Genomic DNA, 25,961 nt, shown 5'->3' on the forward strand with positions numbered 1-25,961 from the left:
CCCGAGACTGAGAGGAAGCCTCAAAGCGCCCATTTGCCGCCGTTTGTTATGGAGGAGCGCTTCCGGTTCGGAGGGCGTTTCCACGGAGCTCACGTGGCAACCGGTCACCTTACATCACGTGAGCCCCGCGCGCGCGCACACACCCCGCGCAATTGCTGTGCGCTCCTGTCGTCCCGTGCCGTGACGTTGCAGTTTTGGTGGACGCTTCACGCGCTCCCTCTCGCGCACGCGCGCTCTCCTCCTCACGCGCTCCCCTCCTCCTGGCTCTCTCTCGCTCGCTCGCACGCACGCACGCACGCGCGCGCGCGCGCGGGCGCTCTCTCCCTCCCCCCCCCTCACGCCCGCCTGGCGCTGTCTCCTCCTCTTTACACACACACACACACACGCCCCTCCCCTCCCGCCCGCCCGCCCGCCGGCCGCCGCCATGTTCTGAAGAAGGGACTCCATCTCCGTGTGTGTGTGTGTGTGTGGGGGGGACATTTGAAAGAATTTTTTTTTGACACAGAGACTGTGCGTGTCCGTGTGCGTGCGTGCGTGTGTATAGGTGAGGCAGGGAATAATCGTCGTCGTTATCATCCGCATCACAATGGTGGTCGTTCTCGGGTGAAGGGGAGGGGCGTAAAGAGAGGACGGGGTGTGTGTGTGAGAGAGAGAGAGGGAGAGGTGGTGGTGGGGGGGTAAAGGCGGTTTCGTCCGTCGCGCACTGGAAAGGGAGAGTGTGAGAGAGAAGAGCGAGAGGCCCCGGCTTGGCCCGGTCTACATCGGCCTTTCCGTTCGGGGCCCGATCTCTCTGTGGCGGCGAGCAGCCGGTTTGGTTAATGGCCGCGGCGACCTTTCAGGTTAGTTTCCAAGTTTTTTTTAATCTCTCCACACCCTCCACACACACACACACACACACCCCTACCTCCCAGCTTCTCTCTCTCTCTCTCCCTCCCTCCCTCCTCCCGGTGCCCTCCCTCCATCTTGACAACCGCAGTGACGGGAGCAACTTATTTATTTCTCCCACCTCTCTCTCTCTCTCTCTCTCTCTGTATATTTTATGTTTTACAATATTTATTACCTCCTTCAATAACTTCTCTTTCTCACCGGCAAAGGAAGCCCGATATGCTGGTTGCCTCTCTCTCTCTCTCTCTCCCCCCCCCCCCCCCCCCCACCACACACACAACCCGTCTGTACTCTCGTTTTGTGGTTTCCATTTTTATATATATATATAATATTAAAAAAACAAATCGGTGGATTGATGGGGAGAGACAGGGTAGGAAGGGGTTGGTTGTTGGTGTGGTCGGAGCTCAGCTGATGCAGCCGCTGTCCAACGTGGCTGTTTTCAACTGAGCAATTAGATATTTTTATTCTCACTTGGGAAATGTTGCTTATCCCTTCATGTTCCCCCTTCCCTCCTATTTGGGGGAGAAATCTTAGCACCGAATGCGTTTACAGTAACCTATTTCATCTTATATTGTTGTTATTGTTTAGATCAGAATGTTTAAAAAAAACTGAATCTGCAGTTTTCTTATTTTATCAAAATACTATTGCAAGTTTTATTGGTAAATATTGGAAACGTGCTGTGTGGTACACAGTTTTTTTCTGTACTGCTTAAATATTGGTTTATTTTTTATAATGACAACACTGTTTATTTTGGTATTCAATTAATTAGTTATTTAGCCTTTTGCTTGGAAGAAAACAATATGCAACTTGTACTGAATATTATGTGCTAATGAATTTTCCTGAAACTAACTGTTAGGATTGTATTGATGAGTGATTCATATATATTACACTGAATATTATAAATCAAGTAAAAACAGTGTATTATTTTAAGAAAAACATTTATTCTTATCTGATGTTTTTACAAGCCTGACCCAGTAGCTTCTTGTTATTTCATGTAAAATAATACAAATTCACCAGTTGCCTAAGTTGAAGATTTATAAGAAACCCTGACAGCTATAAAGGCAGTGGTAAGGAAATCTCAATGGTAACGAACAATATGAAGTTTAATAGTAAAGCTTACAAATGAGAAGAAAACCTTGTCCACAAATGGATGGGAGAGTCTTGAGGTTTTAGCATACCTTTAGGTTTGTGTGACATTTTAGACTCCTTCAATATTGCTCTATTAGTCCTTGATTTCTTATAGATCCAGGGTAAATTCCAGCTTTGTAACACTGGGTTTCATCTGGATTTCACCAATAATAATCTGCCACTCAAATTTACTTTTTAAAATGGAATTCACAAATTAATAATAATCTTTGCATTTGATATAGTACCTTGTCGTGTCTTCACGACGTCTCAAAGTGCCTCACAGAATATACTGTAAAGGAATTGACTGTATTTTGTGGGCCATAGAAGTATTACTGTCCCATGAGATTGTGAAAACAATTAAACTAGTGTGAATGTCTGTGATTTCAGTATCAAGTTGAATATTTAGGGAAAAATAATATTTGTGTAATTAGTAATAAGCTGTACACAGGGGTCTTAAACTGATTGACAGTGAAGAGAGGATATTGATGCTTTGACCTTTTGAAGTCAACATATTAAACATTGTTTGTTGGATTCTGTGTCGTGCTACTTAGTAAACCTAAAGACCTGCAGTAAGCATTTAAACTTCAGTAATGATCACCTGAGGGCTTCGGCAGATGTTTAATTTTTTAAATAAAGGAAAAATGTGTTGCTCTGTTTCATAATCCTAACCAAATAGCATTTAGTATTTTTTAAACATCTGTTGTAAATTATAATCCCAATTTACATCCCTGAATTGGCAAATAAAATCTAATTAGAATTGAAGTGCTATATATAATATAGAGATTTTGTTTTAAAATATTATTTATTATTTTGGAACTTGTGCAGTTCTGTCGTTTTGCTGTTTATGAAAATTAATTGAATATTTTTTGCATGATGCCTCTAAATCAGTTAGACATCATAGTACTTTTTAAAAATATTCTTTTGTCAAGACTGCTTTTTTTAAAAGGTAATTGACAATTCTATATCATTGATCCATCCATATGGTAGTCTCTTGAGATTGCAATTTAATGTCATTCAGAATATGTGTTTGCTGTGTACTACAAAATTGATGCTATGCACAAAGCCACTTTCAGAGTTGATCAGACAGTCTGCTGATTCCCAATCTTGAGTGCCAGGGAGGTTAAGTTTCTCTCCTCCCTTTTCCGAAAATCCTGTGACTCATGGTGAGGTATAGTTCCATAAGATTAGCCGCCTTTCATTATCTTGTACAAGTTGCAATATTTTGCTTGTGAATTTGAACAGTGAAAAAGTGGATGATTCTGTCTTCAGCCAGTGGCCAGAGGTTTTTAAAAAGCTTTCATGTAGAAAACCAGAAAGGGAAAACAATTTGCATTAAAAGTGTTTCCTTCCGCCTAACTCATTAAAAGGTAATACTAAACTATTTCTGATTGACGGATCAGCATTGCCTTTCTAAATGTGTTTTTAGGGAGGTTAAGGTGTGACATCTCATCATCCAGCTTTCTGCTGCTCTGTTCCTGTTAAGCTTACTTATCTTGCATATGTAATGTATGTGTCTCAGCTACGACAGCACTCAGATCAATTACAAGATCACTTTTTTTTAAAGCTTTCAGATCCATATTTAGTTAGCAATTGTGATGAGTTGCCCAGTTGGGGATTCTGTCTTTGAAGATAGAATTTTTTTCTGAAGGTGCCTTGTATTCAAAATTTTATTGAAAATATAAATTGTGACCAAGAATTCATGTAAAAGGGTTAGGTTTACCTACTACTGTACCTTTATGTGAATGTAAAGTATTTATTTTGATCAAAAATGCTTGAAATAACGTTGATGCTGTAGTTGACAAAGAAAATTATTATGGAGTAATATACTACACGGTAACTTTTAAAATATTAGATATTCTAACCAAGTAAAATTACACAGCTAGAAATGGCTACCTCATAAAATTGACTTTGTAGTTGCTGGGAGCACAGAAATATTTGGACAACATGTAATAGGATACTAACATGCTGCAGGGTTCCAATAGCCTTTGGCATGCTTCATGGTGTGATGGCGAACATTTCTACTTTTAAGGTTCTACTACAGAATTCGAAGTGACAGGAGTGTCCGCAAGAGAATTTCTCGCAATATGCACAAACGGACATCAATTGTTACAAGTTCTCCAGTTGCTGTGAAAAATACTAATGCATTATTTGGAACCATGCAGTAAATTTAGTTGACCACAAATTACAGTAGCATCTGCTTAATTTCTGTTGTGGTTCAATTTGACTGTGGTTGGTTAATCTGATGCTTGTTTTCATGTCTGATCCATAATTTTTAAATCAATAATTTTCCACTGACCACCCGGCGGGCGGTGTGACCTTGTGACTTGATCACCTTGCAACTGTTCATGATACATCTGTTAGGTTTTGCAACACAATGGACTACAGGAAGAAGTCAGAGAATATTGAAAAATAACAGTTGTATTTTATGAACTAAATATGTACAGTGCTGATCTATTTTTTTTATTACATGACCCATTATAATCCGAAATTTGATTTAATGGACAAAAACCTTTGCATTATAATAGTGTTCTGCTGTAATACTGCGTTCATAGTCTTCTAGTAGTTCAATCAATTGGTCACTCTTTATGGGATAAGTGTCTTAGTCAACACTGATCCTGTTCTTGCCCAGCCTCTGTAACCATATTTTCACACAGGAATTGCTGGATAAGCAATCATGAGCAGAATCAGTAAGCTTTCATTTTTTCTCTCTAGCCTAGAGACACTGGCTAATTATAGTGACCCCAATGTTGTCCTGTCTGAGAGAAATAAATTTAGCACAAACCAGCCAAACAGCAGGGTTATTACCTAAATATCTAAAGAAAACTCATCAGTACCTAAAGAATATTGTTTTTGCATTCATACCCATGAATATGCTTTTCTGTTTAGTTGTTCAAGGAATAGACAAACAGTGGGACATAGCTGTAGAACTTTCAATAGCATCAAATCGATTGCATTTTTATTGATTTGCTTTCAACCAGAGTGTGCAATGATTTGGATTTGCAATGGTGCAGACTAGATTAATTCACAAATGAGTTCACATTGGCAATTACTATCAACATAGAGACTACGCAGTATTGATAAAGAAGAAAGGGTGCTTGGGCAGAGGTTGGAATTTTCATTTTTGATTTGTAGAGATGAGCCAAAGGGTCATTTTTAGTGTAGCGAAAGCTTTCTCAACTAATTTAGTGTTGGACTGATCACTGATTTGGCTGCTGGTGAATTCAAGAGCAAATTCCTTTCCATTGTCTCCTGTTGGTGAAGTACTTTTGTGGATAGACTTTGTTTCCCACAATATCCACAAGTTTAAGGTTACAGTATTACTAAGTTAAGTTTCAATAACTATTGGTAAACTGTTAAAAATTTGTTACATGGAGTTAGTACTAAATCAGAGGGGTAGATGGACATTTTATTTTGTTGTGAACTGTGAAACCCTTTAAGGTAATCTTTTAGATGAAAGTCATTGTATGAATCCTTGCATTTGATATAGTGCTTTTCACGTCTTCTAGACATCTCAGAGCTCTTCACAGAATATACTGTAAAGTGAATTAACCATATATTTGTGGGCAAAACGCGGCAGCGAATTGCACACAGCAGTGTCCCACAACCAATCGTGGATTGAAGCGACCAATTTTATTATTGTTTTTTTTCTTGAGGAATTATCATCAGGCGTGTGGAGTAAGGAAATTTGGCCAAGGTTTCGCCCTGTCAGGAATCAAACCAAAGTCTCTCACTTGTGAGGCGAGCGCTCTAACCACTGAGCTACAGCATTCCTAAAGGACTCTTATAATGTAAACTGCAATGGGAGTAATTTTGCCATAGCTTTCACTCATAAACTTAATTTGTGTGTATCTTAATCTGAGAGTTTTGAATGTAGTAATGTGTGCAAAAAATTTGCATCAAGAAGTTTAATATGATCAGGTCAGACACAAAACGCATTCCAGCTAAATCACAGATATGCATATACGTATTGCAATGAGTCTTGAAAATGTATTGCCTTACTAATTGATTTTTTTTTAAAATTTTTGGGGAAGGGGGGTGTTGAGGTGAACTCAACAGTTGGATGAAATTTTCAAACTGGAGTGTTTGTTTTAATGAGTCTGCCGTAGTTTCCACTAATGGATGTGAGTCTAGTTTTAGGTTCGACGGTCCTCTGAAATATTTCCACTGTTGTGATGGAACTTGTTTACAAAACTTCACACGGGCACATCCTTTGCAGTCTAGGTTTGCTATTGACTGCAGAGGGTGAATTACACTTTGTAGAAATAAAGATTTGGTTATAGAAATGCAACCTGTGAATTTTTTTACTTTTGTTTTTCCTTAAAGTAGAGTATCATCCTCATAAGAAAGTGGTGGACAAATAGTCAAATGTGGTATAAGTAGATAAGCTGTCAGGGAGGCACAGAAGAATTATCAGGGTGGAAAACTAACATTGCAACTTGGTGTTAAGATAAAGAAGTCTCCATGTGACCTTTGCTGCCAATAATTCACTTAAGACAGTTACAGTCAACATCTGAAACCAGATAGTTTAGTACACAAATGACTTGTTTTAGCAGTTGTAAAAGTTCTATCTTCAACTATTTCAATAGAAACCAAACATCATGCTGTCCACAGATATCAGTAAATAATTACTTTATTTTCTTGATTTCTTTCTTTATTTTTATTTACAGTTTGAAATGTGAACAGATTGATCTGGCTGTACTTCAATTCTGTGGACTGAGTGTTTTTTAGAAAATTGTAGACATTGGTTTCGATTAGAATAAAAATAACATAACATTGGAAGAAGATTACACTTTACAAGTGGAAAATATTTGGAAGGGGGTTGAGCTGTTTGTGAATGCTGTGGGGTGTTGTACTATAAATAACAGCATGCATTAATTGCAAGGCACAGAGATTGTGATGAGCCTACTCATCACCAAGATGCTCGAATGCAGTTGATGTGCAAGATGTAATACACAAAGCTACCCTTTGCTGGGGTATCCTGACTTATTTTAGAAAAGCACATGTATGCAAGCATCACATTTGAACGTTTTTTCTCCTTTGTGACTTGAATGATTGATTGTATTTAAAATAACTTTCCGTACAACTCTTAGCCTAGCCAATTGGTATTAATTACACGTAGAGTGTTCGACTTCCCTCACAAAAGGACTGCTTTGCATGTATGCTTTAAAGATAACTAAGTAGCCATGGGAACGTAATGAACTCTTTAGCGGCAGACATTTCCTGTTTTGAGGGGCACGGATAAAACATTGCTAATCTTAAATGTACAGCACAAAGTGATGCACAAGGACTTTTTTTTGGTAGTAAATGCTGTAGAAGTGGGAGATATTCAGTATGATGTTGAACAGCATGCTTGCTAATTTTTATTCATTAAAAAGGAAGATTTTCTACAATTTTATTAACTACAATTTTCCATTTAATTATGTAATTAAAAGGCAATAATTCTTCATTTATTTAAACCAGATATAGTAATTTACAATATCCAGACAATTATTATACCCAGTAGAATAGACATTGATCATTTTTACTTTTAAATTTGCACCATGACAAATTGCAAAATAGTCCAGAGAAGTTAATAGTTGAGTAGCAATTTGCTACATTTAAAACTCTTAACATACAGTGGAATTGTTTTTCTCGGGTTAGCAAGTTTTATTTCATTTTGTGTTTTCATCGGGGCACTAAACAAGTATTAATGTTACAGAAAAAAGGTTCTTGTTCCAAGAGTGAGCTTATTGCTGTAATAATATCAATGTAAAATAAGCATAACTAGTATAGTAATGTAATTGCAAATGAACAGATGGAGGTTTATTTAGTAAAGGTAACATAATTTTGATTTCACTTTCTAAAAGACTAGCCAGAAAAGATAATGGCAAGATTAAAAGTTAAGAAAGCAGGAAAAAATGCTTTGTCCTCAGTGATAGTATGTTAAAGGCAAGCTCTTAATTCACAAAGAACCGTCATAATGAGCATGTTATTGTCTTGACTTTCATGTAATAATTTCTCTACTCCTTAGCATTGAGTCATATCAATTATAGTATACTGCTGCAGTTGAATCTTAAAATGTTATCACGTCAGTTTGTCTCTAGACTTTGTTCATAGGACAATTAGGAGTTCATATTGGGCTATGTGTTTATATACAACACCAAGCAAAGACCTTATTGCTTTGATTAATGCATTGGAGTGAACAATTCTAAAGCAGGTATTTGGAAATGTGTCAATCTTCAACAGAGTTGCCTTTGTGTTCTGAACTGACTCTGCAACTTGATTAAATTCCAGGACAGACTATGAAAAACTTCATTGAATATTAACATGAGCTTGGAGGAACGGTGGAAATAAACAGATCTGCTTATTAGAATGTGTTGGTATTCTTCTGCCCTTTACTGCAAGACAACATTTTTTACAGAGCATTCATGTGGACATCCAGCCATTGCTGTATTTATCCTACCTAGAGAAATGTGACCTTGGCTATTCTATATTAACAGTTTAAAAACACAGTTAATATATACTTTTTTCAATATATATCAAATGCAAGGATTATGATTATTATTTGTCTAAATATTCAATTACCATAATGAAATTCATATGGGTAAACATTGAAGAGATAACCAACCAAAGCATTTTAATAAATTTAGCTTAGAATGTGGAATGGTTTAAATTCCAGTGATGAAGTGAACCAAAGTCCCGGACAGTGATCTCTGAAATGGAATTCTATAAACCAACAATGATTAGTGCTTGTAATTTTAGGTTGGGTACTACATCTGGCTTTATGACAAGAATTTTGCAGACTGCTGTAGAAAGCAACTTCTGGACTGAACTGTTTTGGCTAGACTGACGTCAGATTTCCTGTTCTTTCTCTTGTAATCGCTTCATCCAGCAACAGAACACTTTGATAATAATATCCTAAAAAACTGCATTGCACGAAGAATTAAAATATTCACTGTAAAATGCTTGTGTATATATGTAATTTCATGTAGTAAAGCGTAATTAAATCTGCAAGTGGCATTGCTGATATGCTCTCAGTACTCGGCATCAAGATACCTCGAGAAAATGCTGTCAGGTGTCCTTTGAAAGTCTTGACTCCATAGTGTCAAGGCCATTACCCATACAATATCTAACAAAAGTGATCAGAAATTTCTCAATCTGAGTGGTGCTCATGGCTCAACAGATGTGAGGTTAGCACACAAATTTCTCCTTTTAGAATAAAGGCATCATTTGGCACTTAAGTTGAAAGTCTTTTGCCTACAAAGGGTGAGTGTTCATTGAGCAGGGCTAGTGAAGATGTAAGTAAATCTTGCAGAATAGTTGGACTTGCAGTTGTTTTTATCTTGTGAAAAGTTTTGTAGCTGATTAACTTAATTCTGCTTGTTTCGGCTGTTATTCAAGCAATTCAAAATTGAAATGGATTCTCGCATTTAGAAACAGGATTAGAAGGCTACTTGCCATCTACATTTTTTTTTAAAAATTGCTTTGTGGAGTAACTTGGAGCTATGATGAATAGAACCATTAATGGAACACCATTTAAAACTCTTGAAAGCTATCAAATTAGTAACATTTGGTTTGGCTTCTGGAGAAGTATGATTGGCCCTCGGATCTTTTCTAATTGTATGAGAATTAATTTTTTTCTAAAATCGTCATGATAGCATTAAGATGCTTGAATTATTATTTAGCTTTGAGCGACACAGCTTTGCACAGTGTAACTGCAGTTTTATCAAAATTTCTGTTGCTATCTTTCTTTACAAGAATCTGTTAAATATTTTTTTCTACATGGTTGGTATGCCGAGCTTTAATTTTGCTTGTGTAAAATAAGTTATAACTAGGAAACTTTACTGTAACTAGCAAAGTGAAATATGTCTGGACTGATAATAAAATGGCTTGATGGAACAAGATTGACCAAACAAAAAGCTTTTATGTATTTTTGAGTGGAAAGTTGAAATATTTGTGCTGCTTCATCAAATGATATTGACACTCCCAGTCAAAGATTTTGTGCTGTAGTTGCCCAAATACTTTGCATGAATACTATATGTGAAACAAAATTAAGGAATTGATAGTGTTGTACACTTACAGAAATATTGCCCTCATCTTTCAGACTAGATTTGGCACTACATTTTCCCTGTTTTTTTTTAAAAATCACTTATGGACAATATTTGTATACCAAAGCGTATACTTACTTATACTATTTTTGAGAGTGTTGTAGAAATGACATTTTTGGCTAAGGGCCTTTGACTGTGTCAACATTTAACCTGTCTCCTTATTAAGTCTTCTTAATAGCAAAGGGATTAAAGAGAAAATATTTGTTTTCCAGGTTTCAATGTGACCTGCTTCACGGAATAAGATTTTGTGCGGGGGAAAGTCATTCAGTATTTGACTATTTTTAGGTGAGCTAATTTTTAATTCTTGACATTTTTATAAAGGGGGATATTTGTATTAAGAATTTTAGCTGAACAAAATATGAATGTGATACAGATCCTATGAATTTTTTTGCGAATACATAATGAAATATTTGTGCATTTGTTTTTGAGGCCCATGAATCAAAATTTCATAATTTTGACTGTGCAATATTAGTTCCTGAGATTACCAGTTGCATCTTAACAGAAATGCAAATCCTTCCATTTGATATAGTCTCCAGGCATCTAAAGTACTTCACGGAATTTCACTGTAAAGTGCAGTAATTATGTATTTTGCAGGTGTACGTGGTAGCAACTTTATGTGCAGCAATGTCCAACAAAAAGCTATGTAGTGAATGTTCATTTTTTTGGTGGGGGCATTGTTTCAACAAATTTTATAATGATCTATTGTTACATTTTGTACAGCTATCTCTTCACACAGGTACAATTACATAAATTAATCATGTGCTAATTCGCTTTTCAGATTCTTAAGTAAAACTGAGGTACAGAGAGGTAACGCTGGGGAAGTTGAACGTAGTACAATACATTGGGATTGACATGGTAAGCTGGCTATTATTGTGTGTAGTATTTTCGGCTAAGGTATTCTGCTGAGTTTGCTTCCATCCTTCAAGGACATTCTATCCTATGGACAGTTTCTCAGCTTTTTTGAACATGATATCTCAATAAACATCCACATAATGCCATGCCTTGTACCCATTACCTCCGCTCCAAAACAGTTGAGTCCTTTTTTTCTTTGCCTGGATTAGTGCGGTCGTGCTTCTGCATTGCATTTTGTCCACATTGTGTGCTTTTTTAAAACTTGGTGATTTGATTTCTTTTATGGGTGCTGTCTGACTTGACTGAATTCAATAGGATTGTCTGGGTTTGACTATTAAATTTTTTTTAAAAATTCAAACTACTGATTGTATTTTTTCTGAGTCTTCCAAACTTTCATGTATTATAGTAGCTTTAAGTGAATGGGTTGAATTCTAAACCAGTTAGTTAACACTATAATCCAAGAAACCTTAAAAGCTTTTCACGTGTGCAGGGACCAAGGTTTATCAAAAATATAATAGCAGAATTGTGGAATTTTGGCAGTTTTGTTTTCAGTACCCACATGTAAGAGAGGCATCCCATCCAAATGTTGTTGAAAACAGAAGAATGTTTTCCTCAAAGTTCTGCATTGTTCATCTTTTTTCCTGACCCAAGCTATTGCGAAGGCATTTATGACAAACCTAAAGAGAGTAGCTGGTTCATTCCAAATCTCTTCTCGACTCTAATCTGCATTCTGTATTGAAGGCAGCACTCGGGAAGAATGCATGCATTAGTACAGAGCACACTAACACCAAGATGGGTCTAAACACCTAAGCAAGAAAAATATGCCTTTGTAATCGCTGTGAAGTCCCATAGCTAGTAGTGTGGTTCAACGTTAGTGAAGAGACTGGCAACCTGCTATATATTACCTAGACTGTAAAACAATATTTTGTTTAGAAAGATCTTCTGTATTTATACCATCTCACCATGCCATGTTCTCTTCAGATCACTTGACACATACTCAAATGTAGTGATTGTTTTTGTAGGCTAGCTCAGCCACCATTTGCACCATTAGGATACCAGCCATGAGGTAAATAAATCTCGAGGGTTGATGGGCGGACACTAGAAGAAATTCCCTTCTCTTTTTGAATTTTGTTACGAGATCTCTTAACATTCATTCTAAAAGCAACCAGATGGGCCTCCGTAAAGATTTACTGTACTGCACAGGAGTGTCAGCATGAACTCTGCTTGTGTGCCAACATGTGTGACTTTCATATTAGTAATAAGGACAAGACTATGTTGGATAAATATATTTTGGGTATAATCTACCATATTGATAGGTTCACTTTGCATATGTTGTCAGTTTCACTTTTTGAACTTCAAGAGGGTGGGGGATTGTTTAGTATGTCAGTGGACTCGTGGGGGAGCGGTGGGGGTTGAAGATGAGTGGGGATTGGAGCAGTGATTTGTTGTTGCAGTTTAAGAATGGGTATTCAGTGCCAGCGCCTTTGCATACATCTACTAGCCCATGGTTCTTGTAGATTCTGAGAGGTTATAGGGTTGTAGGGCATTATAGAGTTGTGTGACTGTAGGATTGCAAACCTGGGGCAATCTTATAGGAAATGTATCCATGCTTTCTGGTATTTTTCTAGCCCAGGTGAATTAAAGGCTTTTCATCAGTAGTTGCTCTCATGGATAAGGAAAAATGTATTCTATGGTTGTTAGCTGCCAGGTGCCAATAATAATAATAATCCTTGCATTTGATATAGCGCTTTTTCATGTCTTCGAGATGTCTCAAGGTACTTCACAAAATGTACTGTACAGTGAATAGACTATACTTTGTGGGTAACACGCTACAGCCAATTGTGCACAGCAGTGTCCCACAAACAGTCATGGATTGACGTGACCAATATATTATTTTTTTAAAGGAATTATTACCCCCGGAAAAGCGATCCGCCAATCAACCGGGTTCCTACTTAAACAGAGGCGTGTGGAGTAAGGAAATTTGCCCAATATTTCGCCCTGCTGGAAACCGAACCCAGGTCTCTCGCTTGTGAGGCGAGTGCTCTAACCTCTGAGCTACAGGACTCCTTAGTCTAGATCCATAATTTGCATAATCTTCAGCTATCCTTTAGATTAGAGCAGTGGTGGCCAATCTTTTTGGGCGGCCAACAAAATAAGTTTTCGTGATTGAATATTTCTTGATTCATGCCATAAATCAAGAAATATTCAATCAAGAGAAACTTGGAAACATGCTGAAGCCGGGGCCATAATTTGTCCAGCATTGCCTTAGAAGGAGAGAATGAGATTGCTGATTGTATTTTATGTTCTTGACAAAATACAAATTGCACATTTGAATTAAAGGTGACTATACCAGAGAGAGTAGCGCCATTTAGTACCAAGTGACCAAAGTTTACATAAATTCTCCTGGCATCTAGTAACTAAACCTTGCAGGAAATTATTTTCTGAATAACTGCTTGAGGCAGTTTTGCCTGCCCAATTAGCCTCCAATTTAATTATTATACCCCCTTCCGATCTTTTATGTTGATTTTTCCTTTTTCCATCCCCTCTTCTCCCCCACCCTGCACAATCTTCCTTTAGTGTTTTCTGCTTTTTAATCTGTTTCAGAAGTCTGTGTGGATGGAGAAGATTTGATCTGAAGGGCAAAGATAGTACAGTGCTGCTTTTCTGAATGTTCTTCTCTATCCACACTTACACAGTCCTTCCCAGTTGTAATAGCTTTGAGGGCACAGATGCTCCTTCAGATTTACTTTGAAGACGACCCACATCTTGGGACGACTCACATTTTGCAGGGCTATGGGGAGAGAGCGAGGGAGTGGGATTGATTTGGATAGCTCTTTTCAAAGAGCCGGCACAGACACGATGGGCCGAATGGCCTACTTCTGTGCTGTATGATTCTATGATTGTCATGGGCAGGGGGAAAGGTTACAAGGTTTGGTCCCCAGCCTCTGCTGGGTTAGATGATACAGCAGTTCACTGCTTTTGAAAATTTGCCTCGCACCCATGGCTAGTTGTTTCCTGGAGGCTTTGTAGTTGAGTTCAATACTGCCTGGTGTGTACATCTGCAACAGAGGTCACTGGATAGCAATTTGGACCAGGAGTCCAGACACTGAGGTTACCCAAAGATGCTGAGGCCAATTGTGGAACTCCAATATTGCATTAGCTAACTCAGCACCCACTGGGAGTTGAATCTTGGGCCTTCCTAGTTTAAGCCTCTGTTACTCATTGAATAACTTTGCTCAATCATTGAGGGAGATTTGAGGAATCAGGATTATGAATGTCATTTGTTTTGCAATTCAGAAAAACTAGATTTTTAAAAAAATATCTTTCACCAGCTTTACGCATCACATGTATTAGAACTGGAATTGAGTTAGGCCCAAGTTGCCTGTAACATCATTTCCCAAACATACGTAGTCAATGTGGAAGTGCTGACTAAAGAACTGACTTTGTTGTTACAGAAGTTGCTGGGAACACTCAAGCAGGTCAGGCAGCATCTATGGAGAAAGGAAAGTGAGTCAGTGTTTGGGGTCCACAACCCTTCGTCAGAACCGCTTTCCTTTCTACAAAGATGCTGCCTGACCTGCTGAGTGTTCCCAGCGACTTCTATTTTTGTTTTCAGATTTCCAGCATTTGCAGTATTTTGTGTTTGGCTTTGTTGTTGGGCTGCTTGGGAATTTATTATTCCAGCAACTGCATTATAACTGGGCTCATTGTGTATGGCTGTATGTGTCTATTTGTAACATACTGAATTAATAGTCATCAAAAACTTCTATCAGGTTGTTGTAATTATAACACTGTAGTCTAAAAGAATTTTGTAATGTAGCAGTATGACAACCAGTCACACACATCATAGTTGTGAACTGTGAACGGTAATCCAAAAGTACTGATGTCCTTCTGAAAGCTCTCATGAAAAATAGTGATATCCCTATTTCAAGGCAGTCTAAATACCTGCACATGGTTCTTTGTCAATCAGATAGTTATCTGCGTTTCTATAGGTAGCTGGTTTAGAATATTTCTAAGATTTGAATTTGGAGCTACTTTAAAATGCTACTTTTCTTCACGTCTCAACCTGAAAGCCACCAAAGTTTAGGTTTCTTAAGAGGACTGGACCCTATGAGAGTAGGTTCATCCTCTAGGGAGATGAATCTAGTACTAAATAGACTATTCGGTTCCATTCCAACAGAGAAGCGTTAACTCGAGAAGCAACAAGAGACTGCAGTGTTGTCATGCTCATTCTTACCTTGAGGTAGCAGATGAAGATGGAAAATGAATAGAAGAAATTCCACTACCAAGAAAGGAAGAATGCAACCTTTGGTAGGGTACTCTTCAGGGGTCCTGATGCAACCAGAATCAGATTGCTATTTTCATTGGAGGTAAAAAGATTGATAGAATAGAAGGCAGGAGTGACCTCTCTTTTGTTCACAGCCAGTCTGCTTGTGTTTTTTGAGGTAATGTGCATTCATTGTAGTATTGGCTGATTGGGAGTAGTGAGTGTTTGTCAAATTTTTAATACAATTTTCAACATTAGATACTGCAAATTGGTGATGCTATTTCCATGTACTTTTAAATTACCTTATCAATATGGTCTTGTGGCTTTCTAGTATTGCAAAACAAAGAAGTACATTTCATGAATATGTGCACCAGAGGGTGGGAGAAGACCAGTTGTGACTGATGTTGTATTGGTATGACCCCAAACCTCTAAATGGGCTGTATTCCTGTGGTCCTTGTATGATTGATTGATTATGGAAGCTAAATTGTATTGAGCTTGAGGAAGATCATATGCAAAATGGATGAATAATCAACTACAAAATCACTGAATTCAATATTATAATGGCATATATGAACCTGTGGTGCAATGAGCTTGGCTAAGAATGGTAAGATGTGGGGTTACAATTGCAATTTACCACATAGTTTTCAGTCTTTGACGGTGCTGAATAATATCCAGGGACTTATACAAGGAGGGAGAGCTGTCCTAGGCTGTGTTCACATTTCTTTCAAACCACTGACAGAAATGGTCAGTGGAAGCTTGGGAGCACGTTGCCAAGTATGGTCCTCTCTATCTGCTGTCCTGTTTGATTTTTGTGTTCATTAGCTATAGTGCTTTGATATTAGTTTTGATATGATGGTAATATTTAGTAAATGGCATGTCTATTGGTGGCAAAAACTAGCAGCCAAAGGTTTAATTGAATATGTTGACACATTTTATGGATAACTCCTATTGAGGAGTGCATACAATTTTATAAATATATTATACCACCATAAATAGACTGAAGGAAGAAGAGCATGTGTTTCGTGGCTAAAAAGAAAATCCATCCTCCTTTCAGGATGAAGAAGGACAACACAGCTTGGAATGCATCCAGGCCAATCAGATCTTTCCCAGAAAGCAACTAATCCGAGAAGAAGAGAGCCTCCAGGTACAGAACAGAAATTACAAGATTTCATTACAAAATTTATGAACATGTTCTCTGTTTTTGAGACTGCAAATAAGTTTCCATTGTGAATAAGAACAACAACTTGGATTTATCTAGCTCCCTCCACGCCGGATGGCGTCTCAGCTGGCAGCTGGCATCCATTTGCCACTTTAAAGTGACTCAGTTGCCATGAGCAATAATCAGACTTGCCTGTGGGATCGATTTCATGATGGTATTGATTTGGTTGCATGTAGACACTTCTACCAGTATAAATAGACAACTTGATCCCTTCTGGCTCTAAATGATATTTGTTCTTTGCAGTTGACTTCTCTGTCTCCTTTTCCTGCCATTTAGGTTTTTTTTAAGTAAATATATTCTGTTCCTCAAATCCTTATTGGCGTGAAGGAAAGCAATAATCGTGTTACCAATCGTTCAATATGATCTCTGCTGCATCCCACGCAGGTTGACTTTGGAGAGAGCTTCTATTCACTGAGCCCCATTGCTCACACAACTACATGGAGTGTGGCCCAAAGCCTGGAAAATTTACTTCTTAAAAAGGAGAAAACGTGGGACTACTTAGAAATAAAAACTGAAAGCTGCACAATAGCTTGACTTAATTATTGTTTAATTATTATTGCACTGACATTTAGAATAAATTGGACACAACACTCCTTTTAACAGACATACTGGCATAATTGCAGCTATTAATTATTTAGTAGTGCACATTATATGCTATACAATTTTACTTTTAAATGGTAGCTAAATATTTAACGACTGCATACTAATTGTATCCCATTTACTCAAAACACCTTAGGTTCCTTTTCCCGAACTTCATGGCGAGAGTACAGAATTCATTGGGCGTGCCGAGGATGCTGTTATTGCTTTGTCTAACTACAGATTACACATTAAATTTAAAGAAACGATTGTCAATGTAAGTATTTGTATAATTTGTTTTTAAAGCTGAATTATTAATTAGATTTTAAGTTTATGACTAGTGCGGATTATGATCTTTGGTTCAATGGTGAACAGGTGATTTTGGTAATAATTTAAACTAGCAGTTTTTATCTTGTCTGATGACTCAGTGTGTAAAACGCCATGGTTTTAGTGTGAAGTTGAACCAAGTATACTTGGTCTGTGCTGAGTGCCGGCATTAGAATCGATCTCAGTGTCCCTGGGCGAGGGAGAGACAACATCGTTTCTGATCCTGGTTGCTATCTTGTAGCCTCTTTTGGAAAGTGGACATGTGTCAATATTGAATAAATGGGTTATGTACTTTAATCATGGGGTCTGTTTTGTGGTAATTCCTAATTTAAATATCTACGTTGCAGAAATGGGAACTTCCCTTTAGTAGTCGCAACTATGCTGTACTGACGCACGGGAATTTCACTCAGGGCTGGCCTTCCCACTGGTCAATGGGAAGGTATTGCATTATGAAGGACCACTAATTAGAGCCCACAAAATGGAAATTTTGAAGAGCGAAAGATTCTTATTGAAGAATGAGGAATTTCTCCATGGCTGGAGAAATGTTTACATTAATCCTATTGTAATCCTTTTGCACAATCTAGTGTAGTATGTATGTAGCACAGTATGTGCAGTCATTTGTTAATGCAAATGCGGATGGAAGCGTTTATTTTTATCTTCACTGTAGTGTTTTCTTTCTGAATTTTGTTTCATACGTGGCTTGCAGAATAAAGAATTAGCTGTTTTCTTGTTTTTTTTGGTTTCCTGTGTAGAGTATTTATCAAAATACCTGTTGTGAAATACAAGTAAGTACCATTTATTTAAGTAATCCCAGCATCCCTAGTGGAAATGTTATGTAGCAAACTACTGGCAGTGCATTGCAGTACTGCAGGTCTTTCTGCACGTAGACTGAGTATTGGCTTTAACCTAACATCACACATTGATCATAATTTCCTGGCCAACAAATCCCCAGATGAAATTGGTCATTCACTTCATTGCTGTTGTGGGACATTGCTGTGTGCAAATTGCCGCTTTTTCTAAGAATGTACTCTGACTACATCTTACAGTAAAACTGAAGTGGTTTGTCACATTTCAACAACGTGATAAGGCGCTATCAGATGCAAGGATTATTATTTATTATATCTAACCCTTTTATTAATGAGCAATAATATGTATTATTGATATTTAAATAAGCCACCTTTCCAATCTATACTATAAGAACACTTTCTTCTTCAACTTGGAGGGCAATAGTGTTGTAGATCTGGGTGCCAGAAGTAAGCTTATAGAGGGATACAGTTTCAATCACACCACCACTCCTTGTACACCACTAAAAATACTTAATCTGGACAATCAGAACAGTCAAAGTTTACCATTAACAGTAATAAACTCCAAGAACCTGGAATTGAAATGTTTCAGTTCTGTGAGAATCTAATACTCTCCGATTTAAAGTTACTAGAATTGTATTAGCAGAATTATATTCGTCTCATATCATGAAGAATTATGTGCTGCGAGTTTACCTGGCATAAAATAATCTTACTCAGTTTACAATGCATGCCGTTTTTAACAACATTGAAATCTGGCTCTTTGAGATGACGGCTCTTTTCAAGATGACAGCTCCAGTTACAAAGTGTTACTGTGGAAGGGACCAGAACACTGTCGTAAAAGCTGTGCATCAGTTGCAAGCACTTTTAGCAATTCTGGAGAAAAGATAAAATGGGTACAAATCATTTTGGGTGCAATTAAATCCCATTTAAAATCATGTCGCAAATGCGCTTTCATAGTTTTAAAGAAGGCAAAATTAATTTATTTGCATCTAATATGATTCAAAATATATATGCTTTAGGAATCCACCAATTTTGCAAAACTATCTATCTTTCTTAATTTTGTGCTTTAAAAATGCAATTCATGTATAACGCATGGCTGAAGAGTCTTGGCTGTCATCACAACTGTTTTGCATCCATCAACACTTTTCTGTGTTTAAATGGACAGGTTCACTATCTGTTTTACTCATAGTTGAAGCGTCTTTCAGTTCTCCACGTTGGTACAGATACAAGATGACCTATCTCAACACAAAAGACCTTTCCTGATGGAAATTACAGCTGATCTGTATTGTGCTAGAAAACTCTTAATTTTTTTTCTCTCATTCACACAGCCATTTATTTTTCACCAACAGCTGGAAATGCTCTTTTGCTTTTTGTCTCCTATATTCTATTTTTGAATTATTGCAGTTTTCCTACATTATGTATATTTAATAACATTAATGATACAGTAATCATGTTGGTATGTTATTTTTGGTTTAGGTTTATATTTTTTGCAAACTGTTTGCTGTAGTATGTGCACTGCATTCTGTGTGCTGCATGACTGAGATTGTGTATTGTGCATTGCTTGTTGTTTGAAACAATTTTAGTGGAAGTACTATTTGAAAGCCCCTTAAACACAGTTTTTAACTGTTTTCCTGTGCATCTATAAATGTATTGCTTTCTGGCTATACTCACCAAGATTTCATGTTTTCAACACAGATACAGAATCATTACTACAAGGTGATAATCCTCATTTGACAACTGAGAAATTCTACATCTATATCTTGGGCTATTTGTCTACCTGTATGTCTTTTCAAGGTTTTTTTGTAGCAGAGGTCATTTGAGTTGTGTACGGTTAGTGTTACTTTCAACACTCTGCTCCACCCCTGTTTCCTGCAAATAGCAGCAATAGGGGAATGGAGTAAGAACTGAGGTCAGTGATGCAAGTACACAAACTGCACAATCCTGCAATTGACCTCTGTTGCAAACGAATGAAGGTCTTTATAGTAGTCTGTACTAATAAAGAGTAAGAAAACGATTTTGCCAAATCTAGGATTTGTAGCATTAAATTAATCTGAAAGGTTAATTTATTTAATTTTTTGGTGATGTTGATTATGATCATAACACATGACTAATTGCAGAGCTGGATGCACTTCGTATGAGTATTTGTGTATTGTGCAAGGCCTAATATTGCAACATGTTGGTGGTAGTAAGCATTCTCCAAGAACCATAATTCAGATGAAATGGGAAGCCTGTACTCTCAATTATATTCCTGTTTGAGGCAAGAATAATTTCTTAAGAAAAAACATGCTTGTATCCAGAACGGCTTTAACAAAAAATCACTTTACACTTTTACTAATTGACCAAATACCTGTCTTCCGTCAAACAATATGCTTTTGGAAGATATGGACAAGAGTACGCCATTCAGCCCTTGAGCCTCTTCTGCCAGGTTTGAGGGGCTGAATGGCCTTGGCTTTAAATTGAATCGGAGGTCGGAACATAGTCATTTTCTGAAAGAAGCCACACAATGGTTTGACAGTCGCCAGAGATTTGACTCCTTGCAATTGAATTGGGACAGACAAACTGTAGATGGTTTTTTATTTGCTTGTTAAGGTTTGTGAAATAATTCTGTATTTGTAGAGAACAAAATGTACTTTACCATAAAGAAAAGTGTTCTGCTTTAGAATGCATCGTGAGAAACCATTCCCTATGGGTAAAGACGGCAATGCAGAACCATTCGATAACCTTGCTAGAATAATTTAAGCTATTATTACTTGATGTTTTCCAATTTAGCGTTCAGTCTATCTTTTTTAAAAGTAGATTATCTAAATGTACATTATCTATCTGTAGAACTCTTTCCCAGATAATATTTGAACCCTTATTCGCGGTGGTAGAATTTGAATGAGTGAATTTCAGTGAGACAATGCAATACAGAATCCCTTCCAACTAGTTTGAAGAATCTCCATGAAAGACCTCTGGCTATGTCCAGCATATAAACTTTCTGTTTGGTCTAGGTTTTTCCTATGGGAAAAGGTGACAGTGCCATGTTGACTCAAACCAAATGCAGAAGCTTTAAAATGTCCGTTTTACAGCTTACAGTGCTGGGAAAAAAAACAGACCACGAAATGGCTAATCTAGATTCCTCGTTGTATTTTGTTCATGCAGTATCGGTAATTGATATTCAACCCAGTATCTTTAGCAGCCTTGGGTTAACCTTTCATATCTGTCTGTAGTAGTTTGCCTCATAAAGGGATTTGTGTTATGATAAATGGATATTTGTAATGTGACCCATTTCCATCTGCTATTGTTGACAGATTCCTTTGCAGCTGATTGAAAACGTTGAAGGCCGTGAAATGTTTCAGCTTCATATGACTTGTAAAGACTGCAAAGTTATCAGGTACTGAAAGTTTGACAATGATGCAGGTGTTTAACTACAATTTTATTGTTTTTCAGTGTCCTTTTCATTTGAAGGCCAGGTTAGGTCTTTCAAACCAATGCAATTTTGTACCTTTTATCTCTGCATAGCATTAATACAAACTCTTCTTTTGCAACTCCACATTCACTAAATCAAAGCATGGAATATTGTGAAATCTAAATATAGAATATTGGGGTAAACTTGCCTGAATGAGATGCCCAATGCCTGTTAATCAACCAAACAATTGTTATGACTTCCAGTGTGATTCCCTTTTGTGGATAATGTTTCAGTATGCTCCATTTGTAATGGTGTTTTAGCCCTCTCCTTTTTTTCCAAAAGCACCATGCATAATACCACAGCTAGTGCAAGGTGCAGTTACAGAAGCTAGCAAGCACAATGATCAAATGCCTACATTTTGTACTGTTCTGCAAATCTTTGCTGGAAGCCAGACAGTAGCAGACTTTATTCACTTTTAGCTCCACCTGGCAGCTTATAATAATAATAATCCTTGCATTTGATATAGCGCTTTTCACGTCAGGAGGACGTCCCAAAGCGCTTCACAGAACACACTGTAAAGTGAATTGACTGTATATTTGTGGGCGAACGCGGCAGCCAATTGCACACAGCAATGTCCCACAAACAGTCATAGATTGAAAATGACCAATTTATTATTGTTTTTGGTTTTGGAGGGATTATTATTAGGCTCTGTGTGGAGTAAGGAAACTTGCCCAAGGTTTCGCCCTCTGCCTGGAATTGAACTCAGGTCTCTCGCTTGCAAAGCGAGTACTCTAACCACTGAGCTACAAGGACTCCGCTTGGTTGAGAGGGAGAATTTGTCACTTGGAGCAAGTGCAAATATGTCATACCTCAGTATAATTAGTCACATTGTAAAGATGGTTGGGTGCAATTGAGTCGCATTAGCATTTATCTAATTCAAGTGTAGCTTCCCAGTTCTTTCTGTCCTGTTTGGTTCTTTTGACCGTGTTCTAATCCATAGAAAAATGATTCAGAAGGTAACAAATCATTGATTTCATATTATCATAATTCAAATTATTAGTACAGGGCAGAAGACAAGATTCTAAGACAAGAGGTTTAATAATGATTGCTTTTAAGACTTATTGGTCCCCTTTTCTTTGAGAATAATAAAATGATGGCAAAAGTTAAATGGAAAGGATTATTTTGCTTTTGACTGGATTATTCATGGTGAGAAACGTGGCATCCTATTAATGAGTTTGAACTTTAAATTGTACTTGCATATCATTTTGCTGTGCACTGGTTATAGATTAAATACATGTTTTTAATTTAAAACAAAACACAGGTGCCAGTTTTCTACCTTTGAGCAATGTCAAGAGTGGGGAAAACGACTTAACAATGTTATACGTCCACCTGCAAAGATAGAAGACCTCTTTGCCTTTGCTTACCATGCGTGGTGTATGGATATATATGCTAGTGAGAAAGAGCAACATGGAGACCTGTGTCGACCAGGTATTATAAACACACTCTGCTATACATTTTGTCCATATAATAACACAAATTTTAAACCCTCATCATTCATTTAAGAAGGCATAATTATAATGTGATAACTCTGGTTACCAACCATGCCATTTCGTCCATAGGATAAGGTGCTCTTGTTGCCTTCCTCCCCAAAATTAATCCCTGCCACTTGGGGACGATAAGCTCTTGGCCTCAAACCCACAATTATCTGGAAAATAAGGCATCCATCTGTTACTATAACGCCCGTATTTCTCAAATATAGTATTTACCAGATATATAATGCTCACATCAACTTTTTACAATTTTAGCAATTTCTACATTCTTTAGGAAGATACAGTAGATTATGGCCTATTCAGGATTTGCCACTCTCTGAACGGAGTTGAGCTCTTGTTAATTATTTGTCACCAGTTTAACTAATGGGCTAAATGATCTGTGTTTTCTACTTGCAGGAAAAACAGGGCCTCATTGGTTAATCATGTGCTTATCTACCTGTCTTGGGTTAAAACAACTGAAGTTGGCAAAGTGGGAGCAGCTTTATGTTACACGGGAAAGGGCAGTCACATTGAGTTGCAGTTGAAAGATAATGAAAAGCATCCTTATTATTTCCCTGAGGTTTACCCCTCAGTATGTGGAGATAGAGAACAGTTTAAGAATAACCGCTGGTAATCTCACAATTTATTATCTTTTGCAGGCGAACATGTTGTTTCAAGATTTAAAAATGAAGTGGAAAGGATGTGCTTTGATGTGCAAAATGCATGGAGGATCACAAATATCAATGACAAATACAAGTAAGAAATGGTCACTGCTAATAATCTTTATTCCTTTACTTTGTAGCTTTTTAAGTTACCAACAAAATGGGCTCATGAATTTTTCGTCTTGTGACTTCCTATCCGTTGAAAGCTCCTCAGTTCATAAGAGTGAATGCTCCCAAATTTATTCTGATGAAAAGCTAATTTAGCACTACACTTTTCTTTCTATGTGGTATTTAAATGCTTCATTTTGAAATCAAATATGTTACTTCACATCTAAGATAATATGTAACATTAGATATGGTTGGAATTTAACCTGCACAAAATTTGACTCTTAAAATCTCTAGTTAAAATAATGGAAGTGATGTGGCACCGGATAAATAAGCTACCTTCGATTGTAGGTTATGTGCTAGCTACCCACAGCAGCTGATTGTACCAGCATGGATCACTGACAAAGAGCTTGAGAGTGTTGGCAGCTTTAGATCATGGAAGAGGATTCCAACTGTTGTCTTCAGGTGAGTAATTATTTCAAGAATATAAAATAAAAGTTCTGTGTCAAATGATTTATATCATTTCATTGGAAGGAGTACTTTTTTCGTATAATAAAGTCAAACACTGAAATGTGATTTCAGTGGGATAGATTTGAACTGTCGTCTATCTGTTGATGAACAAACACCAATTTATTACCTCACATTTAAATAATCGGCCAATTTTCAATACTACTTCCTTTCACCAGACTCGATTCATTTTGAAAGTAGGTAAACTGAATTGTCCATGCAACACATTTACTTCTCCAAGCCCTTGGGTCACTAATATGTAACAATACAAGAGGTAACTTGGTAATTAATTTACTCTCAACTCCTGGACTACTTCTAGAAATTGTTATTCAAACAACCATCTGTACCCTTATATTTAATTTTCAGTGAGCATTGCTTACTTTTCTAGTTAGCCAGTCTTTAAATTATTAGCGAACCAACTGGATTGTTGGGGCAGATTTTTATCTAAGGGCTGTTGAACCTCACTCAACAACCATGTCCACTCAGTGTATAGGAATGTGCAAGGCCGGGAAACCTATTATAACTGTTGTCCTTTTCAAATACTATACTGTATCTCCCTTTGTCATACATCTCACCCAACCCCCTTTGCTGTCAAAACCCTTTCCTGTAATGTAAGATTTGTGGAAGTTTAAAACTAAACTTCTGTGACTTATATTAAAAAAAAGTTTGCTTAAACTGTTGCTGTGTGCCCTTTGCAGTCTTCATGAAACAAGAGAAGTGCATTTAATAATCCCACGAAAGATTGTGCCATTTAACAGTTTGTAATTAATTGTTAATTTAATATTTTTATAGAAAAGTGCAGCTGCAAAAATAATACACAACTGTAACTTGGTGATCACTGCTACTATTTGATCCTACTTTGTCGCTCCGTAGCAGCAGGTCACAGGTTGGAAGCTCAGCGACCACAAACTGAGATTAAAACCCACATTCTGCTATGAATTCTGCATCTTTTAAAAAATAAAGGCGTTTATCACTATTCATGTTGGACACCGTCTCTAGTTGAAAAGGGACTGCACTTATCTTGCACTCAGGCCTCTCTTGCCACTGTTCTGAAACTTAGCTAACTAGGTGGTGTCCAAGACTCTCTCTCTCTGGTTCTAACCCACTCTCCCATGTGGAATTCACTTCCACTTACTTGCAGCATCGAGGCTCAGGTAGAGAATTCCATGTGTTGTGTATCACTTGTGTAAACCCCTATCACAACACCCTGTGCTAAAATTCTGTTATTTGTTGTCAAGTTATTCACAATTGTATCTTTTGTTGTTGAAATTCATGACTGGCTAAAAGCAAGCGTATTTTATAAATATTTTTGTGCTGGGATCTCAGGCACCAGGGTAATGGAGCAGTGATTGCACGCTGTGGTCAGCCAGAGGTTAGCTGGTGGGGCTGGAGGAATGCAGATGATGAGCACCTAATACAGTCTATTGCAAAAGCTTGTGCCATGGACACCAGTTCTACCAAACATGTGAATGGCAACTGCATAAGAGATTTTCCAAATGGCAGTGATCTGTCTGATGGAGAATTTGGTAAGGACTTTTAAGCGTTTTGTTCTAACACATTGCTGAGCAGCTGAGATAGAAACTTTTGTATTTTGAGTTGATGATTTCTGTAATGGTCTTTTCGTCT

At 37.4% G+C, this 25,961-nt stretch overlaps 1 protein-coding gene across 11 annotated transcripts in view; it reads left to right on the forward strand.

Annotated features, from left to right (window-relative positions):
- The first annotated feature begins 488 nt into the window (after nt 1-488).
- Nucleotides 489-25,961, forward strand: part of mtmr3 (myotubularin related protein 3) — a 44,676-nt gene continuing 19,203 nt past the window's right edge. For 5 of the 11 annotated variants that reach the window (XM_042337166.1, XM_042337167.1, XM_042337170.1 and 2 more), the window contains exons 1-12: nt 489-839; nt 10,313-10,385; nt 10,879-10,955; nt 15,133-15,263; nt 16,274-16,363; nt 17,175-17,291; nt 18,094-18,126; nt 21,435-21,517; nt 22,854-23,020; nt 23,721-23,817; nt 24,180-24,293; nt 25,662-25,861. In XM_042337166.1, coding sequence (XP_042193100.1) covers nt 15,216-15,263; nt 16,274-16,363; nt 17,175-17,291; nt 18,094-18,126; nt 21,435-21,517; nt 22,854-23,020; nt 23,721-23,817; nt 24,180-24,293; nt 25,662-25,861 — 949 coding nt within the window. In that variant the 5' untranslated portion in view covers nt 489-839; nt 10,313-10,385; nt 10,879-10,955; nt 15,133-15,215. The remainder of the gene's footprint in view (nt 840-10,312; nt 10,386-10,878; nt 10,956-15,132; nt 15,264-16,273; nt 16,364-17,174; nt 17,292-18,093; nt 18,127-21,434; nt 21,518-22,853; nt 23,021-23,720; nt 23,818-24,179; nt 24,294-25,661; nt 25,862-25,961) is intronic. The other 6 variants (XM_042337168.1, XM_042337174.1, XM_042337175.1 and 3 more) reach the window with 3 other exon arrangements.

This window comes from Callorhinchus milii, unplaced genomic scaffold (genome assembly GCF_018977255.1).
Source record: "Callorhinchus milii isolate IMCB2004 unplaced genomic scaffold, IMCB_Cmil_1.0 Scaffold8, whole genome shotgun sequence".
In the NCBI taxonomy this organism is placed as follows: Eukaryota; Metazoa; Chordata; class Chondrichthyes; order Chimaeriformes; family Callorhinchidae; genus Callorhinchus; species Callorhinchus milii.